The sequence below is a fragment of the Leguminivora glycinivorella genome, chromosome 12 (assembly GCF_023078275.1).
Source record: "Leguminivora glycinivorella isolate SPB_JAAS2020 chromosome 12, LegGlyc_1.1, whole genome shotgun sequence".
In the NCBI taxonomy this organism is placed as follows: Eukaryota; Metazoa; Arthropoda; class Insecta; order Lepidoptera; family Tortricidae; genus Leguminivora; species Leguminivora glycinivorella.
The window spans coordinates 9,931,326-9,940,234 of NC_062982.1; the positions used below are offsets into that span (position 1 = coordinate 9,931,326).

At 35.4% G+C, this 8,909-nt stretch overlaps 2 protein-coding genes across 4 annotated transcripts; one reads left to right on the top strand and one right to left on the bottom strand.

The window, feature by feature from the left end:
* The first annotated feature begins 5,028 nt into the window (after positions 1 to 5,028).
* On the top strand, positions 5,029 to 6,013 carry LOC125231866. The gene is made up of 2 exons (XM_048137454.1): positions 5,029 to 5,183; positions 5,271 to 6,013. The coding sequence occupies exon 2, from the start codon at positions 5,303 to 5,305 to the stop codon at positions 5,954 to 5,956; it is 654 nt and encodes a 217-aa protein (XP_047993411.1). The 5' UTR covers positions 5,029 to 5,183; positions 5,271 to 5,302; the 3' UTR covers positions 5,957 to 6,013.
* Positions 6,014 to 6,597: 584 nt separating this feature from the next.
* LOC125231868 (N-alpha-acetyltransferase 11) lies at positions 6,598 to 8,738 on the bottom strand. Of its 3 annotated transcripts, none has more exons than XM_048137457.1 (5): positions 8,605 to 8,738; positions 7,987 to 8,143; positions 7,740 to 7,905; positions 7,319 to 7,467; positions 6,598 to 6,859 (listed from the first exon to the last, which is right to left on the bottom strand). In XM_048137457.1, exons 3-5 carry the CDS (start codon positions 7,897 to 7,899, stop codon positions 6,629 to 6,631), a joined length of 540 nt encoding a protein of 179 aa, XP_047993414.1. In that variant the 5' UTR covers positions 7,900 to 7,905; positions 7,987 to 8,143; positions 8,605 to 8,738; the 3' UTR covers positions 6,598 to 6,628. The 3 variants fall into 3 exon arrangements, with proteins under 3 accessions (XP_047993414.1, XP_047993416.1, XP_047993415.1); XM_048137459.1 differs by lacking the exon at positions 8,605 to 8,738 and adding an exon at positions 8,421 to 8,435; XM_048137458.1 differs by lacking the exon at positions 8,605 to 8,738 and adding an exon at positions 8,307 to 8,417.
* Between the last annotated feature and the right edge of the window lie 171 nt (positions 8,739 to 8,909).

The window sequence follows — 8,909 nt, forward strand, 5'->3', positions numbered from 1 at the left end:
CTAAATCTCAACAAATTATATACCTAAACCTTCCTCAAGAATTACTCTATTCATTGGTGAAAACTGCATCAAAATCCGTTCAGTAGTTTTTGAGTTTATCGCGAACACACAGACAGACAGACGGGGTGTGCGACTTTGTCTTATAAGGTGTAGAGATATATGCCATGGATGCTTATGTCAATGTGTCTCATCGCCACCCAAAGAAACGACAGACGAAAGAAAGTAAAGAAGGATACAGTGTTTAAAGAGAAGAAGGATTATCTTCAAGAATTATCCATTGACCTGTTAGAAATCAGAAGAAAATAACTCCTACTGGTCGTGTCAGGTAGAATAAAGGAATTAACAGTCAAAGAGAGGATGGTCAGGACTCAGGAAGGCTATAGAAACTACGTTTTCATCAAATTGATCATGGTTTTAAGACTGACAATTACTGAAAAAATATTTAGCGGACTTAGAGAAAACCTTATTAAGCCACATACAAAAGGAATAAAGACTTTATAGTCTGTACCTGTAGATATTTGAATAAATGTAAACTTAGATTTATACTAATACTACGCAGAAATGCAATTAAATAGAGTCGGACCAAGTTATGTTGGCAACGAATTTGTTAACAGCTACGCAACGTCATTTCATAGAGATGATCTTGACGTTCAAAATACCATTTGTACCGGCGTGGCGGGGCTATCAAAATCGCTACCAACGATTAGCTTAGTATGACTGCACTGATCAGAGTTTGTATTTAAATTGGAAATATAAAAATGTTTGGCCATATGTATTTCATTAACAACCCTTATAAGTTTGGTGCATTAATATGACACAGCCACACCCACACCTAGAGAGAGACCAAAATAAAGTCTAATATACCCACGTTTTTATACATTATCCAATCCGATATCGGATGTATTAGGACCGATAATGGCGATAATCCTATAATGTCTTAAAGGAGCAATCTTTGACTTTGAAATTTGACGACCGGTCTGGCGCAGTCGGTAGTGAACCTGCCTGCTACGCCGCGGTCCCGGGTTCGAATCCCGGTAAGGGCATTTTATTTGTGATGAGCACAGATATTTGTTCCTGAGTCATGGATGTTTTCTATGTATATAAGTATTTATAGTATTTATATATTATATACACCGTGTTTCACTTAACACTAAAAACCTGAAAACAGTTTGTTCAGAATCGAGAGTAGAATCGATTAAGCTATATCTTGATGGGGGTAATATTTTTATTTAAATTTGTATTATTAGTTATTTTTTACGTGCCTATTCTATTATACTCGTAAGACAACATTGTGTAGGTATATCGCATTGCTAGAAGTTGTTTACCTTTTTCAGTATTTAGGGGTATTAATACTGGCTGGTTACGTGGACGATTATTTTTTCCGCTACGAGTTTGACGTTGTTTGTCAGTAAAATCTTAATGTTTATCATAAGTCATAACAAATTGAACTCGTACCTAATTACAACCTTGTCATTTTGAATATTGGGTTTAAATTTGCTTACTGCGATTACCTGTCCAATTTGACGTTTACTGTGACAAAGCTTTAAAGTGTTTTACAGTGACATCTTAGCTGTCTATTAGTAAACCTTATGTCGTTGCAGTAACGTACACAAATAAATAGTTTTATGGTTTATGGTGGAATTTAGCAATTATTTTATTGAGTGTAGAGCTAAAAGTCAAGTAGAGCTGTACAGAAAATTAAAAATTCAATTTAAAAAAAGTAACCATCAGATTAAAAGACGACTACTCTAGATGAGTTTAAAAAATAAAAATCAGTTGGGGTGTCTGAGGTTTTGAGTGTTACCGGAAACACGTTGTATATCGTTGTCCGAGTACCCACAACACAAGCCTTCTTGAGCTTACCGTGGGCCTCAGTCAATCTGTGTAAGAATGTCCTATAATATTTATTTATTTATTTATTTATTATTCCTACATCCTATATCGGATCGTATAATGTAAAAACGCTCTAACACATCGCCGATAGGATTTTTGTAAACATTGTAAGTACAGTGTAAACTCTATATAACGGCACTGAAGGGACTGTGCATATTATGGCGTTATAGAGAGTTGCCGTTAAGTGGAGAGAAGACAAATCGGAATTAGGAAAAGAAAAAGTTTATTTCAGAATAGTGTTAGTAGTAATATACGTTAGTCATGGTCAAAAACGGCCTACACATGGAAGCAATCCCAATTTGTAAACAAAAGAACCAATTTTTTAGAAAGTTCGGGACGCTTGATGCCGACGTCGAGTTTATTGCCGGCTAGGATAACAAAGCGACAAAAGAACGTACACAGCTGCGCAGTTTTTACTAATTTTAGCAACTTTAAAGGTACTTTTTATTACTTAATTGTTGCCATTATTGCCGTTATTGAGAGTGGGTGTGATGCTATGTAGAGTGTATCATTGTATGGTAGACAAGCTAAACCAACCAAAGTCAATTGGTTTCGACGCTTTAGAGAGTGTGCCGTTAAATCGAGTGACGTTACATGGAGTTTACACTTTTGTATACTTAAATCTAAAAATAATTAATTAAGATGTATTTTAAAAAGTAATTAAGTAGGGGTTTAACTTATTTCGTAAATCATTAAAGTCACTGAACCGACAAAATAATGTTATGCTAATCAGACTTCTCACGCAGATCTGTTTGTTACTTTTGTTAACTAAGTAACTACAAAATTTCCTTAAATCGACAGAAATAGCTCGATTGACTCGCGTAATTATTTTGTACTATTTATATGTAAGTAATTTTAATTTACTTATCGATTACCAGAACATTGAATTTGATAATACCTAACGCTTTATGTAAAAAACGAATCAATTATTTTTTTTCACTTGGCTAGTTAAATTGGGAGGTTCTGTTTTTGGACAAGGGGTTGCATTTCACGGGAGCATATGACTCATTAACAGCCCTGTATAGATCTGCGCTTGATAATCAGGGACAGGTACTTAACAGAATTCTCAGTATATTATGATTTTCCCATTACATTTTTGTACATATTATACAGTTACCTACTTTGTATCTAGTGAGTATTATATTCTTTGCTTTGTATCCATGTTGTGTCGAATATACTACATCTTGGCCTTTATTATGATCCCCAGAGAAACTGACACCTTAGATAAATAAAGTACTGTGTAGAATACAGGATGTCGCATGTAGTAGAAACAAGGATTATTTATACAGGATTTACAATTTTCATACTAAGAATCTTACCTCAATTTTCTAGCGCCATCTATTAAATAGGTACTACACTGATGGTGCCTTTTTTTTCAAAATGTGTATTTACGTGAGATCATGATATAAAAATTAAGAAGCATGTTATTTGTTCTTATAAAAAATAAAACCGGCCAAGAGCGTGTCGGGCCACGCTCAGTATAGGGTTCCGTAGTTTTCCGTATTTTTCTCAAAAACTACTAAACCGATCAAGTTCAAAACAATTTTCCTAGAAAGTCTTTATAAAGTTCTACTTTTGTGATTTTTCTTCATATTTTTTAAACATATGGTTCAAAAATTAGAGGGGGGGGACGCACTATTTTTTCCTTTAGGAGCGATTATTTCCGAAAATATTAATATTATCAAAAAACGATCTTAGTAAACCCTTATTCATTTTTAAATACCTATCAAACAATATATCACACGTTGGGGTTGAAATGAAAAAAAATATCAGCCCCCACTTTACATGTAGGGGGGTACCCTAATAAAACATTTTTTCTCAAACATGCAATGAAATATTGTCTTTACGTTCCTTAAAATTGGCTGGGAAGTATCGCTTTTTGGGCGCAACAACTCGAGAGGACTGTAAAGGGATTTCATATTATTTTTTAGGCCTAGGCCTGCAAAGTAACTTTTTTTTATAAAATATTGTCCTTTAGAGCATTTTTTTTTTATTTCATTGTATGTTTGAGAAAAGCACTATACATGCCTCGGCGTGAAAACGGATTCCCGGCCTCGTATCCCTATCCGGCCTCGCTCGCAGGCTCGCTCGGCCGTATATACCCACTTGGCCGGAAATCCTCATTTTCCCGGCCTCTGATGTAATGTACTATTTTTTTCATTTTTTATTTTTGCACTTTGTTGGCGTGATTGATATACATATTGGTACCAAATTTCAGTTTTCTAGTGCTAACGGTTACTGAGATTATCCGCAGACGGACGGACGGACGGACGGACGGACGGACGGACGGACGGACGGACGGACGGACGGACGGACGGACGGACGGACGGACGGATGGACGGATGGACAGACAGACATGGCGAAACTATAAGGGTTCCTAGTTGACTACGGAACCCTAAAAACACGCTAAAATATAATACAGCGCCATCTAGTTTTAAGCCTGAAAGGCCCATACATTTCAGGGGAACGCTTTTTTGTATTGGCTTTGTCTGTCCCGATATTATATGGTCCTTGCTTTCAATAGCTTCAATACAATGTATGATGATGCTTCAGCGAAGTGAACACGTCGCTCCATAAAAATCAGCCATGGCGGCAACCGACAGCTACTGTACAGTGTGACATAAGGTGATTTAGTATACATATTTGGGTGTCCAGTAATCAACTAAACTACTCACAGAGATAATAATTATTATACTTTGCTATATTATTTATATTAATTTAGCTTGAAAACTAAAAACCTATTTTAGTAAAACACGTAGTATCTTCTTAGTAGTTTGTGAGTAAAACTGAGACATGGCCGAAAATACTCGCATCCAAGCTCTAATTGTAAAAAAAACATTGATGTCACGTTGACACTGACATTTCTTTCTTTTTTTGTAATGGATAGGGTGATAGGGTAGTGGGCAAGTTGTAATGTAGTTGTTAGTATTAACAATCGATAATCGTTATAAATTAGAAAAATATATTCAAATGTAAAAGGCTAATTATACTTTCTTTGGTAAAGTTTTTAACAAAAAAGGTAACTAATTTTGGCAAAATTCACCATTTCTGGCTGTTTATAACAGTAAGAAATAGTCTTAAAGTTTAAAGTTGTTTCTGTACTTCGATTTTTAATCGATATTTTTATAACTACTACTTACTCATACTACTGCCTCCCGTCAACACTATTTCGCCAATACGAAACAAGAACAAGGGAAGTAGATTGTATTACTGTTTTGACTTTATACTTCATTTTAAATAGTTCTTTTCCATAGCTTAGGAACAAATAATTCGCAAGAAATTATCTTATAGTGAGTGTCGTTATGTTATTCAACACCAGCAGTGTTAACATAATTGTTAAAACATCCAAATATTATTACGATTTTCTCCTTTCACAGTATTCTGTCTTCATTGGCCTATCATTATCGCAATGACATCGTTTATTGAAAGGCAGAAAAGCCTTTTTAACCATCTAAAAGATGCCGAAGAACAAATCAGTTTCTCTAAACACAATAAAGCTGAAACTCCTCACGACAATGGAGAAATGGACCGCAGGCACTACAGAAAACTAAAACACGAAATGAAGCAATTCAGAGGTAAAGAAAGTATTTTTAAGAGACCCGAAGCTTCTATGAGGGACTGTTTACGAGCGAGAGGAGCCCCAGAATACATGAAAAATCCCAAGAAATGGGTGTATTATTCATTATCAGATGTCACACCAGAGCAGATGTCTGATTCCACTAATTCTGCCACAGCACATGCTTTCATTCGTGAATTGGAAGAAAGAGAAGCGGCTAAAACTAGAATGGAACAAGACTTTGAAGGTCCTGAAGAGTTTGTCTTCAAAAAACCCATTTTTCATGTATCAGCCACAGTGAAAAAAGCACCAGAACCGGAAACACCAAAAGCGGTATTTAAGAGCAGTAAAGTATTAATGCCTGAATATGTAGTGGGGAGAGCACAAAAGAAAGAAAAGAAATCTGTAAGAAAACAATTGGCGGAAAATAATGCTGACGATGTTGAGAAGAAAGCGGCACTAAAGTTAAATCACCTCTATGAGGATGATGTTGAGGATGAAGATTAGTTGTAATTGATGTGTAAAACAACATTATGTTGCTATTATATTTTATTGCTTAAGGAATTGAGTGCTAATTATTTTCCTTCCTTTTAGCCAGACTTGCCATGATCATGATGCACTTGTGTTATGTGTAACATTCCCGTAAATTTTAAGTATGCAATCTGATCACAAACTGTGTACCATGACCCACTATCACATAGGACAGTAAAGAGGGGAATGTTAAGGCAAACCTTGTTGAAATGTTTGGCTCAAGCATGCTTAGATGGATTAGGATTTATTAACATACGGATTTACTGGAATAGTTATTTCTACACTAGTTGATAATCATACATAAATTGGCAAGTATAGAAGATCGTGAGTTGAGGTTGTTGACTCTTGAATGCTAATGATTCTGATTCAGAAAACAATACAAAAAAAGACAGTCAATGGTATTCCTGATCACCATTGCTACAAGGCTCTATAAAGTATCAGTGATGAGTCATTGACTTAGTTTTTGTAGGATTATACAGGCTGTTGATTTTATCTAGCCATGGGCATCGAAAAGTGGGAGTTGAACCCCTAGCCTAGCCTACCAGCTAATACACCAGACACCCTAGTATACAACTCTTTCTACTACAGATTACAGGAACTGAGTGAAATGACATGAGTCCATTTTCCATAATTTTATTTACAATATGATTAGCATTGAGATATAACAGCTGAATCTGACTTAATTTCCAAATTGTCTGAAGGCTGACTCTCAGACTTGTCCGCAGAGAATGCACTCAAATCTCTCATCATGGAGTATGCATCCTCACCATCGGCATAGTATTTGGGCTCAATCTCCAGGATTTTAAAGCCAAGAGAGTTGGTATACAGGTTCAGTGCAGCTCTGTTGCTTTTTCTGACATGGAGTGAAACATATTTTGCCTGAAAAAAAGTAAGTATGTATAATTTATTTCTATGTAACCAAATTCCTTACAACAATGCCACTTATTAGTGTAAAGAACTGTACTGTTATACATAGGACAGAAGTTATCTTTACCGCAGTATGAGATCACCACTTTGTGGTTCTAATAGAGTTGAGACTAGAATAGTGATAGTAATAGAATACTGGACTATTCTTTAGTCCAAAGGAGATGATTCATATGGGCGCAGGCCCATAAATATAAAAAAAAGGAATTATCCATACTAATATTATAAATGGGAAAGTGTGTGTGTCTGTTTGTTTGTCCGTCTTTCACGGAGCGACGAATTGACGTAATTTTTTTACTGGAGATAGTTGAAGAAATGGAGACTGACATGGGCTACTTTTCGTCTCTTTCTAACACGAGCGAAGCCACGGGTAAAAGCTAGTTAAGACTAAACCCATCAAAGCTGTCAACACACCTGGAAACATTCTACCATAGCCAGGGAGGCTTGGTTCATAAGTTTTTGGGCGAGGCCCAGGCGGCGGTGAGACCTCTTCACGGCCAACGATGTTATGTGGCCGTGTCTGTTGTCTTCTCCATCCTCTTCCATCTTGGCCAGAACATATCCTGTTGATTACAGATAGTGTTTTTAGTTATTTAGTAGATGAAACAATTCCTCCATAAGGACCTTCTTGTGATAAATATATTTCTATTTCTCTTTTTATTTTGCTAATAAATAAAGCAGCCCATTTCATCTGGCAGTGATAAGTGCCGAAGGCTTTAAATAACAGTGATCTTAGAGTTTTAATGAAAGTTATCATTAATGCATAACTCATGATATATATTAGACATAAACTCCACCATTAAACCTATCTTGTGTGTATACAAAAATCAATTACCAACTATATGTCCTTTCTCATCCTCAGCTACATAACTGAGTTGAGGCCATGATAATCCATGGTAAAAATAATATTTCATCTGATAGTTCTCTGGCAAGCAAAGCAAGTTGCAATGCTGCATGTTCATCAAGTCACTTGGGCGGGCGCAGCGGATATTCATCTTGACCTAGAAAAATAAACAACTGATTAGTTACTTGTTTACTTATTATTAAATCATGCAGTACATGAGTGATATTATACTGTTTACCTATGTTTTAACTGAAAATCAGTAAGTTAGTCTCTTCTAGTTTTCCTAGCTTTAGGCTGTCTGGTCTCTGATGCTGGAGGGGTATCTGACATACCACCTAACAGTTCCCGAACAAATCGGAACTTCGACAAGCAGCACTTCCACACGATATACCAGCCTGAAACAAAGGACAAAGAACATTCATACCATTACTCTTATATATATTCACAAGGTCTATTTACATGAATAATGCTGGTTTCTGTTAGTAATGTGATTTAATAAAGCGAATTGGGCTACTTACAAAATAATACAAAAACAAAAACTAGAAATACACTACATACGCAGGTTACAATAGCTAATATCACTTCCTTCATTTCAAACTAAGCATGGACTTATCAAAAGTGAACACAGGGTTATGCATTCAGTTTACCAGATAAAGCTACAAAAAAATAAACCTTCCGCTAAGTATAATCAGTCAATATCAGTCTCAAACTGCGTAAAAATATGTTATGATTAGAGTAGTTGCTCACGCAGAGAGAAACAGCGCCATTTTGAACCATCTAGTATGGAAAACAATAATATAGCTGGAAATTACTTGTATCTAAGTTAATCAGTAGTTAAAATTAAAGCTGTACATACTTAAGACACTTATTACACTACAGATTATTGATTTTCAGCTTGAGCACATATTTTAGTAGCCAAAATTATAAAATTAGTGTCCTAACCTAAAACTTTATATTTTTTCTTTTTTGACATGCGATTTTTTTTTATCTGCAAATGTGATACGATACTTACATCACTAGCAGTTTAGAATCGATAATTTCGAATCGATTCATGAAAAAATCATGAGCGCTTTTTTAAATACCGTATAATCAAACGATAAAATGATATGCGAATCGCAAAAAATGCAATGAGTGTTTCAAAAGTACACAATAATAAACTTA